The following is a 21,480-nucleotide window of genomic DNA, read 5'->3' on the forward strand; positions in this document are numbered from 1 at the left end:
TCTGATACTAGGTGGACCCTCGTCTGGTCTGATACTAGGTGGACCCACGTCTGGTCTGATACTAGGTGGACCCTCGTCTGGTCTGATACTAGGTGGACCCACGTCTGGTCTGATACTAGGTGGACCCACATCTGGTCTGATACTAGGTGGAACCACGTCTGGTCTGATACTAGGTGGACCCTCGTCTGGTCTGATACTAGGTGGACCCTCGTCTGGTCTGATACTAGGTGGACCCTCGTCTGGTCTGATACTAGGTGGACCCTCGTCTGGTCTGATACTAAGTTGACCCACGTCTGGTCTGATACTAGGTTGACCCACGTCTGGTCTGATCCTAGGTGGACCCACATCTGGTCTGATCCTAGGTGGACCCACATCTGGTCTGATACTAGGTGGACCCACGCCTGGTCTGATACTAGGTGGACCCACGTCTGGTCTGATACTAGGTGGACCCACGTCTGGTCTGATACTAGGTGGACCCACGTCTGGTCTGATACTAGGTGGACCCTCGTCTGGTCTGATACTAGGTGGACCCACGTCTGGTCTGATACTAGGTGGACCCACGCCTGGTCTGATACTAGGTGGACCCACGCCTGGTCTGATACTAGGTGGACCCACGTCTGGTCTGATACTAGGTGGACCCACGTCTGGTCTGATACTAGGTGGACCCACGTCTGGTCTGATACTAGGTGGACCCAGGTGCATTTTACAGACATGTTATTTAGTCCTGTCATAATAGTGGGGTGGTATTCATTAAGCATCAGGTATTTAACTCCAGTCTGATTAGGGCTGTTGTGTTCCTGATTAGCTTGTCTGTTTACGTGCTCCCAACGATATTCCCTCAAATTGTCCCAAATCAGCCGACGAGGCACGCTCCACCCTGAGCAGCCCCACCCAAACAGACCACACCAGCCCCATCTAAAGACATGAGAGAGAGGGAAGGAAGGAAGGAACATATTATGGAAATGATGGGTGTCAAGTGTAAATTAGATTGGAACTTTGTGAAACAGCAGTATTGAGTATTGCCACCAGCTCCCTTGACAACTGCACCGAAACACGCGCGTGGCTTAATGAGAAAATTCCAAAGTGCTCTTGAAAGTGTCTGTGACGCTGGAGTATGGAGTGGCATCTTTCTTTAATACTGACCTGCTGGTAGTCCGTTGGGTGTCATTGATATATGAATGGCGATCAGCCGTAATATAGCAAACAATACTGTTATTCAACCAAAGCCTATATCCAAGAGAGTGTTGTGATGAAACGACTTGTCTTTTAATGTGGCAATGCTTCTCTCAGAACTATTTCACTAGTCAAAACAAAGAAACACATTTACTTCACAATCCAAGTTTATTGAATACTTCTGTTTTTCCCTGGGAAACACACTCACCAAACACCCTCACCCAGCGACACCCTCACCCAACGGCGCCCTCACCCAACGGCACCCTCACCCAACGGCACCCTCACCCAACGGCACCCTCACCCAACGGCGCCCTCACCCAACGGCACCCTCACCCTCACCCAACGATACCCTCACCCAACGGCGCCCTCACCCAACGGCACCCTCACCCAACGGCACCCTCACGCAACGGCACCCTCACCCAACGGCACCCTCACCCAACGGCACCCTCACCCAACGGCACCCTCACCCAACGGCACCCTCACCCAACGGCACCCTCACCCAACGGCACCCTCACCCTCACCCAACGGCACCCTCACCCAACGGCGCCCTCACCCAACGGCACCCTCACCCAACGGCACCCTCACGCAACGGCACCCTCACCCAACGGCACCCTCACCCAACGGCACCCTCACCCAACGGCGCCCTCACCCAACGGCACCCTCACCCTCACCCAACGGCGCCCTCACCCAACGGCGCCCTCACCCAACGGCGCCCTCACCCAACGGCGCCCTCACGCAACGGCGCCCTCACCCAACGGCACCCTCACCCAACGACACCCTCACCCAACGGCACCCTCACAGACTGAGACAGGCCACCCAAGCAGCATAGATCTGTTGCTATGGTTACGTGGAGGTTGCTGCAGTGTTGTCCCAGCGTCCTCTTAAGGTTACTATGACTCTGCCTGCCAATGACCTAAACACACTGTAACCTCTATGGAAGGATCTGCCCTGGTTTACCCTCATCTCTTTCTTAACGCTCGACTGCCCTCTCTCTTTCCCTCATTTACCCCCATCCTCCCCTCAGGTGAGGGCGTCCTTCTCTCCTCTCCTTTCCTCTGTCCTTTCTTTTCCTCCCCCATCGCCCTTCTCCTCCGCTCACTCAGAAATCAGAGGGCTTAATGACAGCAGGCATGTCCAGTCAGCTGACCCCAACTAACCTCCTAAACAGTGCAGGCACAACCACACTTGTGTGTGCGCTCACACACACACACTGCGCAAAAAGAACACACACACACACACACTGTCACTTCTCAGCAGAAGAACACAAGCAAAAGGTCAGAGGTCAAGGTTGTCTGTTCCTTCCCCCTCAGGGCATCTTCAGTTAGCTGCAACACAAACGCACAGCGTCAGACAGACAGACAGACAGACAGCTCTGTACGTGATATGAAGAGATCTATAAATAATTGAACCCCCACATCATATTCATATCAGACAGTACTGCACACAGTAGCCCGTATGATATGGTAATGGCTGTGTGTGAGTGAGCCTCTGCCTTCTGAAGGGAAGCCATTCCATTCCAACCTGTGCTCTGTATTGGGATGTGTAGGTAATATCCTTGCTGTGGATATGACAGCCAAAGCACAGGGGTGACTCCCGCTGCTGGAATTGCATCTCATCGTCGACACGACTGCCCCCATATACAGATACAGCCATGTCATTTTATTTGATTGATCCATTTCAGCAAGGCGTCACTATGGAGAATAGGAACGGTGGGGGGGACACGGGGGTCTGTGGGGACGGGGTGGCATAATAGGTTACTTTTCATACTCCTCAGGAGGTTAACAAATGTTCAATCATCCTCCTATTTTCTGTTCCTCTCTCTTCTTTTTCACCCCCCTCCCCTCTTTCCCTCCTCCCTCCTTCCCCGCTAGTCTTCGTCAGGGGGGTCGTCCCTCGCTCCACCGTCCAGTCTTTCTTTATGGCAGTTTCTCTTTTCACCTTCAATCAGGCGGTGACTACCTGGTCCGGAGGATGGGGAGGCCCTGCAGTGAAATAAAGGTCTAAATGAAATGCTGGGGGGGGAGGGAGGGAGGGAGGTAGGGAGGGAGGGGGGGGGGGGGGGGGGGGGGGCTGCAGTGAAATAAAGGTCCAAATGCAATGCTGGGGGAGGGAGGGAGGGAGGGGGGAGCGAGCTCGAGTTGCATCCAGTCTACACATTTTGTCCAGAGCAATATGCAGGGAAGAAGAGGGTGTCGTTTTGGGGACAGTCTTTGACCTTAATGCATCAAATCAAATGTATTTATTCAAATTACATCACATTTTATTGGTTGCGCGCACATATTTAGCAGATGTTATTGCGGGTGTCTCAAAATGCTTGGGAGAGACGAAGGTCAAAAGCCTTGCGTCCACTGAAACACAACCCAACCGCACTGCTTCTAAACACAGCACGCATCCAACCCGGAAGCCAGCCGCACCAATGTGTCGGAGGAAACACCGGTTTAGCACGCACTGCGCCCGGCACGCCACAGGAGTCGCTACATCACGCACTAGTGACTCCTGTGGCGGGCCGGGTGCAGTGCACGCTGACACGGTCGCCAGGTGTACGGTGTTTCCTCCTACACATTGGTGCGGCTGGCTTCCGGGTTAAGTGTGCATTGTGTCAAGAAGCAGTTCGGCTTGGTTGGGTTGTGTTTCGGAGGACGCATGGCTCTCTCCCGAGTCCGTACGGGGGTTGCAGCGATGAGACAAGACCTTAACTAGACTGATACCACGAAATTGGGGAGAAAAGGGGATAAGGAAAAGGGATCATATCTTTCACCTGGTCAGTCTGTCATGAAAATGTAGTTGTGTATACTCAGTGCATATTTCAAAGCAGCAGCTCTGTCATTACCAGAGGGCAAATTGACTGTCAATTTTAAGGCCCCAAGGCTTTTGTCTGAGCTTAGTCGAGGGTTAAGTGTTTTCTTGGAGGAAAGTGCAGCTCAGACCCTGTGTGTACACACACACTCGTGTTCCTAGTTCCAAGAAAGTCTGTTATCTTTTTGGGGCGGTATAAACCCCCCTCTAGGTGATCCAGATGGATCTGTGTTGGTACATAACTCTAGCAATCCAGCCTCATTGATTTGTATCCCAGGGTCTGGTGCTTTACCCTCCTCGCTCCATCTAACTTCACCCCTCATCCTTGGTGTGCTCCTGTAAGTTTGGCTTCAGTTTGACCCTGTTGGAGCCACCTTCTACTTAATAAATCACCCACTGTGTTCATTTGACATTGAGCTTCAAGTTTGAGAGGACTTGGATTTCTATGCTGAGATAGAAGGCTTTTCTCAGACAGTCAGAAGCTTATCTGACTATCTTGTCGTGGGAGAAGGGTCTAAAGGTGAAATAATTCTCTGTTTTCACACGTAATGTCACCTTGAATTGAGTTTCAATCTCTTTTTACATGGTTCTCCAGCCAAAAAACTACAAAAATAAAAATGTATGTCTTGTATGTATTCATATGGTCTTTCAGTGAGATAAGGTGAAAGGTTGCCAGTACGTTAGCACATGCCCTTGTATAAACACCCTGTGGTGTAGCACCTGCAGGAAATAGCCTGTTTATTGCTCCCTGTAAATCCCAGTCTTGTAATTGTAAAAATGTCCAAACTATAAAGCATTCAGGAGCAGAGAGATACTGTATAGTGCAACAGCCTGGACCACACCTGCCTTTGCCTAACTCATGCGGACTGATTGGGTCGTCAGCTACTGTACGAAGGAGGTGAATGGGATGTGTATTGTGGGGCGTTGGGTTCGGTACCTGTAAGTGAGGCATTTGCTCGCTCTTATTAGGAGTGTAAAGGGGAAATGGCTTCAGCCGTTCAGTTCAGCCGTTTTAAGCCTGAAGGACATGATTGGGACCTTTCTGAAGAGCTTGAATTGCCCCAACTGTCCCAATGTCAATCACCCACATCTTTCTCTATAGCCCCCCATTGAACAACCAACAGTGCAGAACAGCCCAATCACCTGCTTTCCCCTCCATAGACCTCCATTATATGTTATTATACAGTATGCACAAAGCAGCGATTTACCCCCATTCACTCCCATTATATAGGCCGTCCTCCCTCTGCTCTCAAGGCCTAATGGGTCAATCTCCCTGGTTTTCTACGAGCTGCCTGCCTCCTCTCAGACAACACTATTCAGAGGAAAACCACTGGGCCTTGGCAAAGAGATGCATTGTGCGGCCCAGGGCATTGGTGTGTGTGTAAGCTAGCTTGTGCAGTTTGTGTGTGTGTGGTGTGTGTGTGCACCTGCCAATATGTTCTATTGTTCGAGGGGAAGTGTGTTGTTGCATAGCCACCACAGCCTGTAACTACCCTTATTGTCATGGACATTACCATGGGTCATATCCACTACAGCCTGTAACTACCCTTATTGTCATGGACATTACCATGGGTCATATCCACTACAGCCTGTAACTACCCTTATTGTCATGGGTCATACCCACTACAGCATGTAACTACCCTTATTGTCATGGACATTACCATGGGTCATATCCACTACAGCCTGTAACTACCCTTGTTGTAATGGACATTAGCATGGGTCATATACACTACGGCCTGTAACTACCCTTATTGTCATGGACATTAGCATGGGTCATACCCACTACAGCCTGTAACTACCCTTATTGTCATGGACATTGTCATGGGTCATACCCACTACAGCCTGTAACTACCCTTATTGTCATGGACATTAGCATGGGTCATATCCACTACAGCCTGTAACTACCCTTATTGTCATGGACATTAGCATGGGTCATATCCACTACAGCCTGTAACTACCCTTATTGTAATGGACATTAGCATGGGTCATATCCACTACAGCCTGTAACTACCCTTATTGTAATGGACATTAGCATGGGTCATATAAACTACGGCCTGTAACTACCCTTATTGTCATGGACATTAGCATGGGTCATATCCACTACAGCCTGTAACTACCCTTATTGTCATGGACATTACCATGGGTCATATCCACTACGGCCTGTAACTACCCTTATTGTCATGGACATTACCATGGGTCATATCCACTACAGCCTGTAACTACCCTTATTGTCATGTACATTAGCATGGGTCATATCCACTACGGCCTGTAACTACCCTTATTGTCATGGACATTACCATGGGTCATATCCACTACAGCCTGTAACTACCCTTATTGTCATGGACATTACCATGGGTCATATCCACTACGGCCTGTAACTACCCTTATTGTCATGGACATTACCATGGGTCATATCCACTACGGCCTGTAACTACCCTTATTGTCATGGACATTACCATGGGTCATATCCACTACGGCCTGTAACTACCCTTATTGTCATGGGTCATACCCACTACGGCCTGTAACTACCCTTATTGTCATGGACATTACCATGGGTCATATCCACTACAGCCTGTAACTACCCTTATTGTAATGGACGTTACCATGGGTTATACCCACTACGGCCTGTAACTACCCTTATTGTCATGGATATTAGCATGGGTCATATCCACTACGGCCTGTAACTACCCTTATTGTAATGGACGTTACCATGGGTTATACCCACTACAGCCTGTAACTACCCTTATTGTCATGGACATTAGCATGGGTCATATCCACTACAGCCTGTAACTACCCTTATTGTCATGGACATTAGCATGGGTCATATCCACTACAGCCTGTAACTACCCTTATTGTCATGGACATTAGCAAGGGTTATACCCACTACGGCCTGTAACTACCCTTATTGTCATGGACATTAGCATGGGTCATACCCACTACAGCCTGTAACTACCCTTATTGTCATGGACATTACCATGGGTCATATCCACTACAGCCTGTAACTACCCTTATTGTCATGGACATTAGCATGGGTCATACCCACTACAGCCTGTAACTACCCTTATTGTAATGGACATTAGCATGGGTCATATCCACTACAGCCTGTAACTACCCTTGTTGTAATGGACATTAGCATGGGTCATACCCACTACAGCCTGTAACTACCCTTATTGTCATGGACATTAGCATGGGTCATACCCACTACGGCCTGTAACTACCCTTATTGTCATGGACATTAGCATGGGTCATATCCACTACAGCCTGTAACTACCCTTATTGTCATGGACATTAGCATGGGTCATATCCACTACAGCCTGTAACTACCCTTATTGTCATGGGTCATACCCACTACAGCCTGTAACTACCCTTATTGTCATGGACATTAGCATGGGTCATATCCACTACAGCCTGTAACTACCCTTATTGTCATGGACATTAGCATGGGTCATATCCACTACAGCCTGTAACTACCCTTATTGTCATGGGTCATACCCACTACAGCCTGTAACTACCCTTATTGTCATGGGTCATACCCACTACAGCCTGTAACTACCCTTATTGTCATGGACATTAGCATGGGTCATACCCACTACAGCCTGTAACTACCCTTATTGTCATGGACATTAGCATGGGTCATATCCACTACAGCCTGTAACTACCCTTATTGTCATGGACATTAGCATGGGTCATATCCACTACAGCCTGTAACTACCCTTATTGTCATGGGTCATACCCACTACAGCCTGTAACTACCCTTATTGTCATGGGTCATACCCACTACAGCCTGTAACTACCCTTATTGTCATGGACATTAGCATGGGTCATACCCACTACAGCCTGTAACTACCCTTATTGTCATGGACATTAGCATGGGTCATATCCACTACAGCCTGTAACTACCCTTATTGTCATGGGTCATACCCACTACAGCCTGTAACTACCCTTATTGTCATGGACATTAGCATGGGTCATATCCACTACAGCCTGTAACTACCCTTATTGTCATGGGTCATACCCACTACAGCCTGTAACTACCCTTATGGTCATGGGTCATACCCACTACAGCCTGTAACTACCCTTATTGTCATGGACATTAGCATGGGTCATATCCACTACAGCCTGTAACTACCCTTATTGTCATGGGTCATACCCACTACAGCCTGTAACTACCCTTATTGTCATGGACATTAGCATGGGTCATATCCACTAGGGCCTGTAACTACCCTTATTGTCATGGACATTAGCACAGTTATTTTATTCTTGGTGCTCCTGCAGTTAAATGAATACCCACATACATTGTATTTTCTCCACACTGGAGGAAGAGAGATGGGAGAAAACAAGAGAGAGGAGAGCAGATAAAGGGGAGGAGAAATAGGCATGGGACACAGGAAGAAGAGAGGTTGGAGACAGAAAGAGTAGGAGAAACGTGAGAACTTGGAGACATAAAGGGGACAAAAGAAATGAGGAATGGGGGAAGAGAGGTTGGAGAAACAAAGAGCAGTAGAAAAGACAAGAGAGGATAAGAAAGAAGAGAGAGGAGGCCACAGGACCTGCATGGCTTCTGTGCGGGTGATTTGTCATGGTGGCGCGACGTCAGCTAAACGAGGCCATCTCATTTCCTGTTGACTGCAGGAAGCCCAGACGGTGGGGAGAGCCTGAGGTGATCAATCTCACCTGCTTTAATTGGTCTACACACCCACAGACAGGACCGGGCTCAAACACACACTTATGCACACATACGGATACACACACGGACACACACACGGACACACACACACACACACACACAGAGAGAGGCATGGACACACGCTCACACACACTCCTACAAACTCTCAGACAGGTTTAGTACAGACACTGAGATTCACACAAACAAGGTATTGTCCTTCGTCAGACGAGGGACCGGCATGACGTAGGAGTGACGCCACCTGTTGGAAACAATACCTTACTGTAACATACAGATCATGTTTAGCCTGTCATGGTGATCAGATTTAAAGTGACATCATTCCAACAGTAGCACCATTATAACCTACACAATGGGGACAGTAACTCAGTAAGGTGCATATAGGAAGACTATTCCCTCTGGGTTAGAATGAGGATAGTAGAACTCCCATAGCCCTCTTAGGTGAAAGACCGGGTTAGAATGAGTATATATAACTCCCATAGCCCTCTTAGGAGAAAGACAGGGTTAGAATGAGTATATATAACTCACACATCACCCACACACACATACACACACGTGATTGCCGTTAACTGGTGTAATAATTGTGTCGGGGTGAGAGAGGGCCGCAGACAGCGGGGAGTCTGGGAGAGAGGTGGGTGTGTGTGTGGGACGACCATATGCATTTCACTCTGCCTCTCTTTGTCTGAGCGGGAGAAAACGATAAACACAACACACAGCGAGCAGGCTTTATACGGTAACCTACCGAGTAGAATTTTAATGCTCTCTCAATGCCATTTCTATCAGGAGATTCCAGTCAGACACTGGTGTTGTGAGGGATTGGTGGAGGAAGCTGTCATATTGCCATCTAGTGGCGATATGAGGCTCTACTGGTGCCTTGGGCATATTGTACAGCAACCTCGTCCTTGGGGTTGCAAAATTCCAGTGACTTCCCCAAAATTACCAGGTTTTTCAGGAATCCTGGTTGGAAGATTTCCAGAATCATGGGGGGAATAAGCAGGAAATCCGGTGTCCTCCAACCAGGACTTCTGGAAAACCATAGCATTTTGTGGAAGTCACCATCATTTTTCAACCCTACTCGTCCCTGAGTTCTGTTACTGGAGAGAGAGTTGACTGGAGGACTAGATTCCTTGTCCAGGGTCATTGAGGTGAATGTGTACTGCAGTGCTGACTGTGCTGATGTCACATAATGTCATCAGTTGGCTAAGCACTGTCAAGCCTGGAGTTATGTGTTTTATTGGGTGATTGGAAGTATTGACACACACACCACACACACACTTGTGCACAGACTTAGGCACACACACTCATCTCCAACAGTGTGTGTCCGGTCTCAGCAAGGTATGGCCTCCTTGGTGGCCAGAGTAATGTGAATTGGCCACGGCTGATAGGCCGGGGCCCAGGGGGAATTCTGGGAGATTTTAAATAGTTTATAATCTGTTTTGGCACACTCTCTCCAGCATCCCACTCCAAATAGAAGTTTCCCTTAGGCACAGATCGAGGATCAGCTGAGCCTCTCCAAGTCCTAACCTTAATCATTTGGGAGGACACATAAAACACACCTCAGATCATCGTCCTTCTACCTCTGAAAACAAGCATTATCGTTATAGTTTCAATACAGTAGATTAACAAGATGGGAGTTATATTAGATTTAGAGGGCACATTATTGGTGTAAGTGAGTTCTGAATGTTATTTTTATATCAACATACACAGGGAGGGTACTGCGCAGACGATTATCCAGCACTAAGCCTCGGGCTCCGACATCTGTTTCCTAAAGATAGTCAATTAGATGCTGTCTAGCACAATCAACGGCAGTCTCTGCTAATAAACTGGGGTTTTAGTGCGACTAGAAGAGCCGTTGGATCCAGAAGAGCCCTGCCCTAGGGGGAGGAAGAGCTGCTGCTCTCTGAGTCAGGCTCTTCACTAGTGGGTGTGTGGACTGATCAGTGATGGAGCCAGATCTGTGTGTTCGTGTGTGTGTGTTCGTGGCTTGGGTGTCAGGCTCATTAGCACGTGGACTAATGAAGACTTCCTGTTGATGAGCCATTAAACCACTGACTGACTGTCCATCCCACTAGTCATTCTATTTCTGCTGCTGGACTAGCAAGACCATGGAACAGCTCTCGAATTATGGGACCTAATCTCCTTATTAAGAGTGAGCAATGCCTGCTGGCTGCCTCGGTGTGTGTGGAGGGGGGGTGTGTCTGTGGAGTCTGGACAGGGCTGAGACGACCTCAGGACAGTGTGTGTGTGTGTGTGTTAGGGGGATGCGTCTGAATGTGTGTGTGCGGAGGATGAAGACTGCTAATCAGATTTGCACGGTTATTAATTTGTATTTCCCAGACCAGAGCAGCGGCATCCCACCACCATCACCACAGTGTTGCCGTGGTGTTTCCGTGGTGATGAGATTAATGCTGTGCCCTGTGACATCATCTTCCCCGGGTGTTCTGCTCTCTCTGTTTGTGTCCCAAATGACACCCGATTCCCTTCATTGTGCACTGCTGTTGACCAGGGTCTATAAGGAATAGGGTGGCATTTAGGACCTACTCACTGTCATTACCCAAACAACCTTGTTCAACAAATGTCATATTGGATTCCACCATAGTAAACATATTATCTCAAACAGACCTCATTATTGAATTCTTATCCGTTGAATAGGAAAGTTTCTAGGTTTAAAGGAGTTCATTTTAGTCGTGATTTAGTTGTAGACAGAATAGAGATTTAAATGACCTGGGCCAGTCACAGCTCCAGAAGTAGCCAAGACACTGGCTTACAGTAGTATTATTATGATGATGTGGGCAACTTGGCATTGTCAGAAGAACTGAGGTACACCATTATGTGTTGTCAAATTATTAGCTAAGAGTTACTGTAGCTCCTGTACCCTACTGCTACTGTGGATGTGGCTTCCACCTTCTGACAGTTACTGTAGCTCCTGTACCCTACTGCTACTGTGGATGTGGCTTCCACCTTCTGACAGTTACTGTAGCTCCTGTACCCTACTGCTACTGTGGAGGTGGCTTCCACCTTCTGACAGTTACTGTCGCTCCTGTACCCTACTGCTACTGTGGAGGTGGCTTCCACCTTCTGACAGTTACTGTCGCTCCTGTACCCTACTGCTACTGTGGAGGTGGCTTCCACCTTCTGACAGTTACGGTAGCTCCTGTACCCTACTGCTACTGTGGAGGTGGCTTCCACCTTCTGACAGTTACTGTCGCTCCTGTACCCTACTGCTACTGTGGAGGTGGCTTCCACCTTCTGACAGTTACTGTAGCTCCTGTACCCTACTGCTACTGTGGAGGTGGCTTCCACCTTCTGACAGTTACGGTAGCTCCTGTACCCTACTGCTACTGTGGAGGTGGCTTCCACCTTCTGACAGTTACTGTAGCTATTTTACTCTACTGCTGCTATAGTTTTTTCTAATTTATGGGCAATTCACAACATATATTGTGATTACATTTTTTTTTTAAACAAATCTAAATAAACTTTGTTGTACAATTAAAGGTTTTCAAACACTCAGCAATAATCAAATGTATTTGGGGTTTGTGCAATGATACCCAGGCTAAATATAATCCTTCCACAACCATAATACCCATTCATTATTTTATTATTTTATCAAAATAGTTTAATGTTTTTTTTGCTATCGTCACTGATTTGGCTTTCAAGTCGGTCTATGAAAATGTACCTTTTGTTACAAATTTAACCAGAACCATGCACAATCCAAATCAAATCAAATCAAATCAAATTTTATTTGTCACATACACATGGTTAGCAGATGTTAATGCGAGTGTAGCGAAATGCTTGTGCTTCTAGTTCCGACAATGCAGTAATAACCAACAAGTAATCTAACTAACGATTCCAAAACTACTGTCTTGTACACAGTGTAAGGGGATAAAGAATATGTACATAAGGATATATGAATGAGTGATGGTACAGAGCAGCATAGGCAAGATACAGTAGATGGTATCGAGTACAGTATGTACAAATGAGATGAGTATGTAAACAAAGTGGCATAGTTTAAAGTGGCTAGTGATACATGTATTACATAAGGATACAGTCGATGATATAGAGTACAGTATATACGTATGCATATGAGATGAATAATGTAGGGTAAGTAACATTATATAAGGTAGCATTGTTTAAAGTGGCTAGTGATATATTTACATAATTTCCCATCAATTCCCATTATTAAAGTGGCTGGAGTTGAGTCAGTGTCAGTGTGTTGGCAGCAGCCACTCAATGTTAGTGGTGGCTGTTTAACAGTCTGATGGCCTTGAGATAGAAGCTGTTTTTCAGTCTCTCGGTCCCAGCTTTGATGCACCTGTACTGACCTCGCCTTCTGGATGATAGCGGGGTGAACAGGCAGTGGCTCGGGTGGTTGATGTCCTTGATGATCTTTATGGCCTTCCTGTGACATCGGGTGGGTAGGTGTCCTGGAGGGCAGGTAGTTTGACCCCGGTGATGCGTTGTGCAGACCTCACCACCCTCTGGAGAGCCTTACGGTTGAGGGCGGAGCAGTTGCCGTACCAGGCGGTGATACAGCCCGCCAGGATGCTCTCGATTGTGCATCTGTAGAAGTTTGTGAGTGCTTTTGGTGACAAGCCAAATTTCTTCAGCCTCCTGAGGTTGAAGAGGCGCTGCTGCGCCTTCTTCACAATGCTGTCTGTGTGAGTGGACCAATTCAGTTTGTCTGTGATGTGTATGCCGAGGAACTTAAAACTTGCTACCCTCTCCACTACTGTTCCATCGATGTGGATAGGGGGGTGTTCCCTCTGCTGTTTCCTGAAGTCCACAATCATCTCCTTAGTTTTGTTGACGTTGAGTGTGAGGTTATTTTCCTGACACCACACTCCGAGGGCCCTCACCTCCTCCCTGTAGGCCGTCTCGTCGTTGTTGGTAATCAAGCCTACCACTGTTGTGTCGTCCGCAAACTTGATGATTGAGTTGGAGGCGTGCGTGGCCACGCAGTCGTGGGTGAACAGGGAGTACTGGAGAGGGCTCAGAACGCACCCTTGTGGGGCCCCAGTGTTGAGGATCAGCGGGGAGGAGATGTTGTTGCCTACCCTCACCACCTGGGGGCGGCCATTCAAGGAAGTCCAGTACCCAGTTGCACAGGGCGGGGTCGAGACCCAGGGTCTCGAGCTTGATGATGAGCTTGGAGGGTACTATGGTGTTGAATGCCGAGCTGTAGTCAATGAACAGCATTCTCACATAGGTATTCCTCTTGTCCAGATGGGTTAGGGCAGTGTGCAGTGTGGTTGAGATTGCATCGTCTGTGGACCTATTTGGGCGGTAAGCAAATTGGAGTGGGTCTAGGGTGTCAGGTAGGGTGGAGGTGATATGGTCCTTGACTAGTCTCTCAAAGCACTTCATGATGACGGAAGTGAGTGCTACGGGGCGGTAGTCGTTTAGCTCAGTTACCTTAGCTTTCTTGGGAACAGGAACAATGGTGGCCCTCTTGAAGCATGTGGGAACAGCAGACTGGTATAGGGATTGATTGAATATGTCCGTAAACACACCGGCCAGCTGGTCTGCGCATGCTCTGAGGGCGCGGCTGGGGATGCCGTCTGGGCCTGCAGCCTTGCGAGGGTTAACACGTTTAAATGTCTTACTCACCTCGGCTGCAGTGAAGGAGAGACCGCATGTTTTCGTTGCCGGCCGTGTCAGTGGCACTGTATTGTCCTCAAAGCGGGCAAAAAAGTTGTTTAGTCTGCCTGGGAGCAGGACATCCTGGTCCGTGACTGGGCTGGATTTCTTCCTGTAGTCCGTGATTGACTGTAGACCCTGCCACATGCCTCTTGTGTCTGAGCCGTTGAATTGAGATTCTACTTTGTCTCTGTACTGACGCTTAGCTTGTTTGATAGCCTTGCGGAGGGAATAGCTGCACTGTTTGTATTCGGTCATGTTACCAGACACCTTCCCCTGATTAAAAGCAGTGGTTCGCGCTTTCAGTTTCACGCGAATGCTGCCATCAATCCACGGTTTCTGGTTAGGGAATGTTTTAATCGTTGCTATGGGAACGACATCTTCAACGCACGTTCTAATGAACTCACACACCGAATCAGCGTATTCGTCAATGTTATTGTCTGACGCAATACGAAACATGTCCACATTCACTAATCATGACTAACTTATTGTAGCAGGCATTAGGCTAGAGTAGCCAGCTAATCTTTATATTTCAAGTTTAGTCAACTTGGCTCTATTTTCTAGCTAACAAGGTTGACAGTTGAATTGTTATGAACACACCCTTCTGTCTGTCTCCATCTGTCTGAACAGCATGCTATTCTGTCCACTCTTTTCAGATGTTGAAATCAAGTGTGTTCAGTATTTCTCAGAATGACAGTGAGTTGACAATTCCTTATATATTGTTTTTTTATTGCACATTTATAAAACACAAACTTGACAGCTAGTATAAAAGTCTTTGGTTAAAACACTGCTAGCGGTACGTGGTACAACAATCCCGCGCACGACAAACTGAGCTTTCATTTTCCAGAACCAATGTTCGTTGCTACTCCGGTTTTAGTAGTGTCTGCTCTGTGTGCAGTTTGAGGAGTTGAGACATAAAAAGGCTATGTTTCGGTGACCTCAGATGCAAAAAATCAAGTTGAAACCGCTTCTCAGAGAGGAAGAAGGAATCTCATATTTGTTGTTGTGAGTGGCAGGGGGAGGGGCTTTGTGTGTGTGTGTGTGTGTGTGTGTGTGTGTGTGTGAGAGAATGGGAAGGTGCACACAGCACAGAAGGGAGCGAAGGAGGCGAGACCAAAAAGACTACATGAAAACAACATTGTGATCCTGGCATGTGGAATATCATGCAGCCCTACTGTGGAGGTGGCTTACAACTTTTGAAGATACAATGGGTCATTAGACTTATGTAAATATGTTTGTTGCCTGGCAACAGCCTGCTTGGCTACAGAGTGTGTGCGTGGGCATACGTGTATGTGTGTAAAGTAGGTAGAATGCCACAAAGTTGGCACCAGACTGTAGTATTAATTGAATGGACTTAATGCCATCATCAACATTCCTTTGAATGTTATCAGCCAATTTGATAAATATGTTACCTGGTTGTTAGGTCAATGTCTGGGTTAGCACCTGCACGTTAGCTAAGCGTCTGGACAAGCAGTTGAGTTACCTCAGTTGACTGCATGGTGACACAGGGCCAAGTCCTGAGGCTCAGCTCCAGATGGTTATTTGGACAGAGAGCGGCTTCGACTGCATCCATCCGTCCTCTCCCCAACATTATTCAAACGTTATCGCTCTCACCAACTAAAATCCATCTGTGCTCACACACACCAATCCAGATCCATCAACTTGCTGTGCATATTGAGACAATGACAATCGTAACAGGACATGATGTATCTTCTTGGTCTGCATGGAACGTTGACGCTGCAACTTGGGTTCTCGATCAATAACAACAACAAAAAATGCACTAATTATATTTAGAGTTATTGAGGGGTATTTAGTGATGTTCTGTGTATTTTAAGATGGGCTGGATGCCTGGTAGTCATTGTAGGATCAACTTAAATTAGTCTACTATAGAATTTTTAGGAGACCTCTCCTTTTCTCTTACAGTTCACCTCTCTCACAGTTCAACTCTCTCACTCTCTCTCTCTTACCCCCCCCCTTGCTGTCCCCCACTCTAGACACCTAGAGCCTTCTACAGAGCTTTCTCTAGCCCTGCTGTCCCCCACTATAGACACCTAGAGCCTTCTACAGAGCCTTCTCTAGCCCTGCTGTCCCCCACTCTAGACACCTAGAGCCTTCTACAGAGCCCTCTCTAGCCCTGCTGTCCCCCACTCTAGACACCTAGAGCCTTCTACAGAGCCCTCTCTAGCCCTGCTGTCCCCCACTCTAGACACCTAGAGCCTTCTACAGAGCCTTCTCTAGCCCTGCTGTCCCCCACTATAGACACCTAGAGCCTTCTACAGAGCTTTCTCTAGCCCTGCTGTCCCCCACTCTAGACACCTAGAGCCTTCTACAGAGCCTTCTCTAGCCCTGCTGTCCCCCACTATAGACACCTAGAGCCTTCTGCAGAGCCTTCTCTAGCCCTGCTGTCCCCCACTCTAGACACCTAGAGCCTTCTACAGAGCCTTCTCTAGCCCTGCTGTCCCCCACTCTAGACACCTAGAGCCTTCTACAGAGCCCTCTCTAGCCCTGCTGTCCCCCCTATAGACACCTAGAGCCTTCTACAGAGCCTTCTCTAGCCCTGCTGTCCCCCACTCTAGACACCTAGAGCCTTCTACAGAGCCTTCTCTAGCCCTGCTGTCCCCCACTCTAGACACCTAGAGCCTTCTACAGAGCCTTCTCTAGCCCTGCTGTCCCCCACTCTAGACACCTAGAGCCTTCTACAGAGCCTTCTCTAGCCCTGCTGTCCCCCACTCTAGACACCTAGAGCCTTCTACAGAGCCTTCTCTAGCCCTGCTGTCCCCCACTATAGACACCTAGAGCCTTCTACAGAGCCTTCTCTAGCCCTGCTGTCCCCCACTCTAGACACCTAGAGCCTTCTACAGAGCCTTCTCTAGCCCTGCTGTCCCCCACTCTAGACACCTAGAGCCTTCTACAGAGCCTTCTCTAGCCCTGCTGTCCCCCACTCTAGACACCTAGAGCCCTTCTACAGAGCCTTCTCTAGCCCTGCTGTCCCCCACTATAGACACCTAGAGCCTTCTACAGAGCCCTCTCTAGCCCTGCTGTCCCCCACTATAGACACCTAGAGCCTTCTACAGAGCCTTCTCTAGCCCTGCTGTCCCCCACTCTAGACACCTAGAGCCTTCTACAGAGCCTTCTCTAGCCCTGCTGTCCCCCATTATAGACACCTAGAGCCTTCTACAGAGCCCTCTCTAGCCCTGCTGTCCCCCACTATAGACACCTAGAGCCTTCTACAGAGCCTTCTCTAGCCCTGCTGTCCCCCACTCTAGACACCTAGAGCCTTCTACAGAGCCTTCTCTAGCCCTGCTGTCCCCCACTCTAGACACCTAGAGCCTTCTACAGAGCCTTCTCTAGCCCTGCTGTCCCCCACTATAGACACCTAGAGCCTTCTACAGAGCCTTCTCTAGCCCTGCTGTCCCCCACTCTAGACACCTAGAGCCTTCTACAGAGCCTTCTCTAGCCCTGCTGTCCCCCACTCTAGACACCTAGAGCCTTCTACAGAGCCTTCTCTACCCCTGCTGTCCCCCACTATAGACACCTAGAGCCTTCTACAGAGCCCTCTCTAGCCCTGTTGTCCCCCACTCTAGACACCTAGAGCCTTCCACAGAGCCCTCTCTAGCCCTGCTGTCCCCCACTCTAGACACCTAGAGCCTTCTACAGAGCCTTCTCTAGCCCTGCTGTCCCCCACTATAGACACCTAGAGCCTTCTACAGAGCCCTCTCTAGCCCTGCTGTCCCCCACTCTAGACACCTAGAGCCTTCTACAGAGCCCTCTCTAGCCCTGCTGTCCCCCACTATAGACACCTAGAGCCTTCTACAGAGCCCTCTCTAGCCCTGTTGTCCCCCACTCTAGACACCAAGAGCCTTCTACAGAGCCTTCTCTAGCCCTGCTGTCCCCCACTCTAGACACATAGAGCCTTCTACAGAGCCTTCTCTAGCCCTGCTGTCCCCCACTATAGACACCTAGAGTCCAGACTTTCTCCTTCCTTCCTTCCTTCCTTCCTTCCTTCCTTCCTTCCTTTCTTTCTTTCTTTCTTTCGTTCGTTTGTTATTTATTTTTCCCCTCCCGCTTTCTTCCCTACCTCACTTTCTCCTTCCTTCCATTGCTCCATAGTTCCAACACTGAATAAATCTGTCCCCCTTCACCCTGACGTGAAGGATTTGATTAATTTGTGTATTTGTGTGTGTTAAGCTGTTAAGGACACACTCACTCTTGCGTGGAGGTGTGTGTGTGTGTGAGACAGGCCTAGTGATTATCAGTGATTCCTTGACAGATGAGGTGTGTATGGTGCTCCCCAGCCCTTACATTGCTGTGTGAACCTATCTGACCAACTCGACAGCTAGTTAAACACTCACCCATGTAGATCGGAGGACGCCAGTGTTTTCAAGGACTTATCCTGAGCAGTTTGTCCAAGTTGTCCTGGAAACATCCTGGCACGTTATCGCCCTTTAACTCTTAACTTTTCTAAAAGTATGAATACAGTCTGCACTCCAATTATTCTCTCCATACTACCACTCATTCCAGTAACGCAATTCCCCTCTGTTTATTTAATGGGAATACATTATCACCTCCTTATCATGGGTGTTACAGCATCTGTGTACTGCAGCTAGTGGAACTACTTCTTACGTTCCCAGAGGGGTTAAATGCGGAAGACACATTTCAGTTGAAGGCATTCAGTCGTACAACTGACGAGGTATCTCCCTGTCCAGGCTAACATTGCTGTAGCCTTCCTGTACAGTTTCTCTAACGATGGCTCAAGGTTCTCTAACGTTGCACTAACATTCCTGTCCCGTCTCTGTTTCTCCCTATAGATTTATCCAGGCTAATGTTGCCGCAACGTTCCTCTCCACTCTCTCTAACGTTCCCTCAACATTGTCCCCCCCAAGGTTCATCAATGAGACAGAGCAGAACATGGGTTCACCGGGGCAGGCCAAGCAGTGCCAGCTCCGGACCTTCCTGACCTACTACATCAACGACCTGTTCCTGCACCAGGTCAGAACAGAGATCAACAAGGAGATCCGGGCCGTCAGCAAGACAGCAGACCCACTGAAAGTCCTGGCTAGTGCCGATACTATGAAGGTCCTGGCAGTGCAGAGGCCCCTGCTGCAGGTGAGGGGGGCCGGGAACACATACTCGCAGGACACACACACACACTCGCAGGACGGACACACACACATTCGCAGGATGGACACACACACACTCGCAGGACGGACACACACACTCGCAGGACAGACACACACACACTTGCAGGACGGACACACTCGCAGGACGGACACACACACACTCGCAGGACGGACACACACACACACACTCGCAGGACACGCATATTCACAAGTGGGTACATAATATGATATGGTAAACATGGAAATCATACAACTGTCTGTGTGGACATATTTATACAGACATGTATGCTTACTTACTTCTGCTCATACTTTGTTTCCTGTTCACAGCCTATTCACAACCTGTTCACAACCTATTCACAACCTGTTCACAACCTATTCACAAGATCAACATTCTTCTTAATTTATGTTATGGTGTACATTTCCATTTGAGTCATTTAGCAGACGTTCTTATACAGAGAGACTTACAGTTGGTGAATTCATCAGTTAGTATACGGCCAGGTAATAGTTTCCTCTGGACTTTGTGAGGTTTCCACAGCCACCTCTCTCGCTCTCTCTCTCGTTCTCTCTTTCATTCTCGCTCTCTCTCGTTCTCTCTCTCATTCTCTCGCTCTCTCGTTCTCTCTCTCATTCTCGCTCTCTCTCGTTCTCTCTCTCATTCTATCTCTCTCTCGTTCTCTCTCTCATTCTCTCTCTCTCTCGTTCTCTCTCTCATTCTTGCTCTCTCATTCTTGCTCTCGCTCTCTCTCGTTCTCTCTCTCGTTCTCTCTCTCGTTCTCTCTCTCGTTCTCTCTCATTCTTGCTCTCTCTCATTCTTGCTCTCTCTCATTCTTGCTCTCTCTCGTTCTCTCTCTCGTTCTCTCTCTCGTTCTCTCTCATTCTTGCTCTCTCGTTCTCTCTCTCATTCTCGCTCTCTCTCGTTCTCTCTCTCATTTTCTCTCTCTCTCATTCTTGCTCTCTCTCATTCTCGCTCTCTCTCGTTCTCTCTCTCGTTCTCTCTCGCTCACAAATTTTCTCTTACACACACACACACACACACACACACACACACACACACACACACACACACACACACACACACACACACACACACACACAGTGATACTTGGCAGCCACCCACCTATCTCACAGAATCATAATTGTCTCTGAAACAGCATTTGATTCTCCCTGACCCCGTAGAAGCAGTTAATTGGTGGTTATAGAATATAGACACACACACACACACCCCGGTACCCATTTCCTCCAGCACAGGAAGTGGGCCTATCATCTCCATGGATACCACTTACTGCTCATGCTCACCTAGCACCTCCCCTATTAAAGATGAGATCAATCATGAGATCGATCACTTCTCACAGCAATGTGTTCCCCAGATCAGATATGTAACAGTGGATGTTGCATCTCAAAGCTAGTGTCTGTGAATACTCTACAGTAGTGTATAAAGAATGAGTCTTCTCTGCCGACACATTGACCGTTACCATAAATACCTACACTGTTGATTCTTCTTCTTCAGTGTCTACCTGCATGTTTAGGCTATAGGCTATGGCTGTGTTAATGTGTGGATGCTACTGTTTGTGTGTGTGTGTGTGTGTGTGTGTGTGACTGCGTATATGTGTGCGTGTACCTGTTTTAGTCAATTAGTCCAGAGATGGTGAAGTGTCATCTAGAATACAGAGTAATAATAATGAAGTCAGCTGGATGTAATGAAGTCAGCTGGATGTAATGAAGTCAGCTGGATGTAATGAAGTCAGCTGGATGTAATGAGGTCAGCTGGATGTAATGAGGTCAGCTGGATGTAATGAAGTCAGCTGGATGTAATGAAGTCAGCTGGATGTAATGAGGTCAGCTGGATGTAATGAGGTCAGCTGGATGTAATGAGGTCAGCTGGATGTAATGAGGTCAGCTGGATGTAATGAAGTCAGCTGGATGTAATGAGGTCAGCTGGATGTAATGAAGTCAGCTGGATGTAATGAAGTCAGCTGGATGTAATGAGGTCAGCTGGATGTAATGAGGTCAGCTGGATGTAATGAGGTCAGCTGGATGTAATGAGGTCAGCTGGATGTAATGAGGTCAGCTGGA

General features: G+C 48.1%; 1 protein-coding gene across 1 annotated transcript in view; it reads left to right on the plus strand.

Moving 5' to 3' along the window:
* Positions 1 to 21,480, plus strand: part of LOC110499821 (exocyst complex component 4) — a 224,903-nt gene that overhangs the window by 119,815 nt on the left and 83,608 nt on the right. The window contains exon 11 of the mRNA XM_090213619.1: positions 19,171 to 19,393. Within this exon, the coding sequence (XP_090069745.1) occupies positions 19,171 to 19,393 (223 nt within the window). The remainder of the gene's footprint in view (positions 1 to 19,170; positions 19,394 to 21,480) is intronic.

The sequence above is a fragment of the Oncorhynchus mykiss genome, chromosome 21 (genome assembly GCF_057628025.1).
Source record: "Oncorhynchus mykiss isolate SJ-2025 chromosome 21, ASM5762802v1, whole genome shotgun sequence".
In the NCBI taxonomy this organism is placed as follows: Eukaryota; Metazoa; Chordata; class Actinopteri; order Salmoniformes; family Salmonidae; genus Oncorhynchus; species Oncorhynchus mykiss.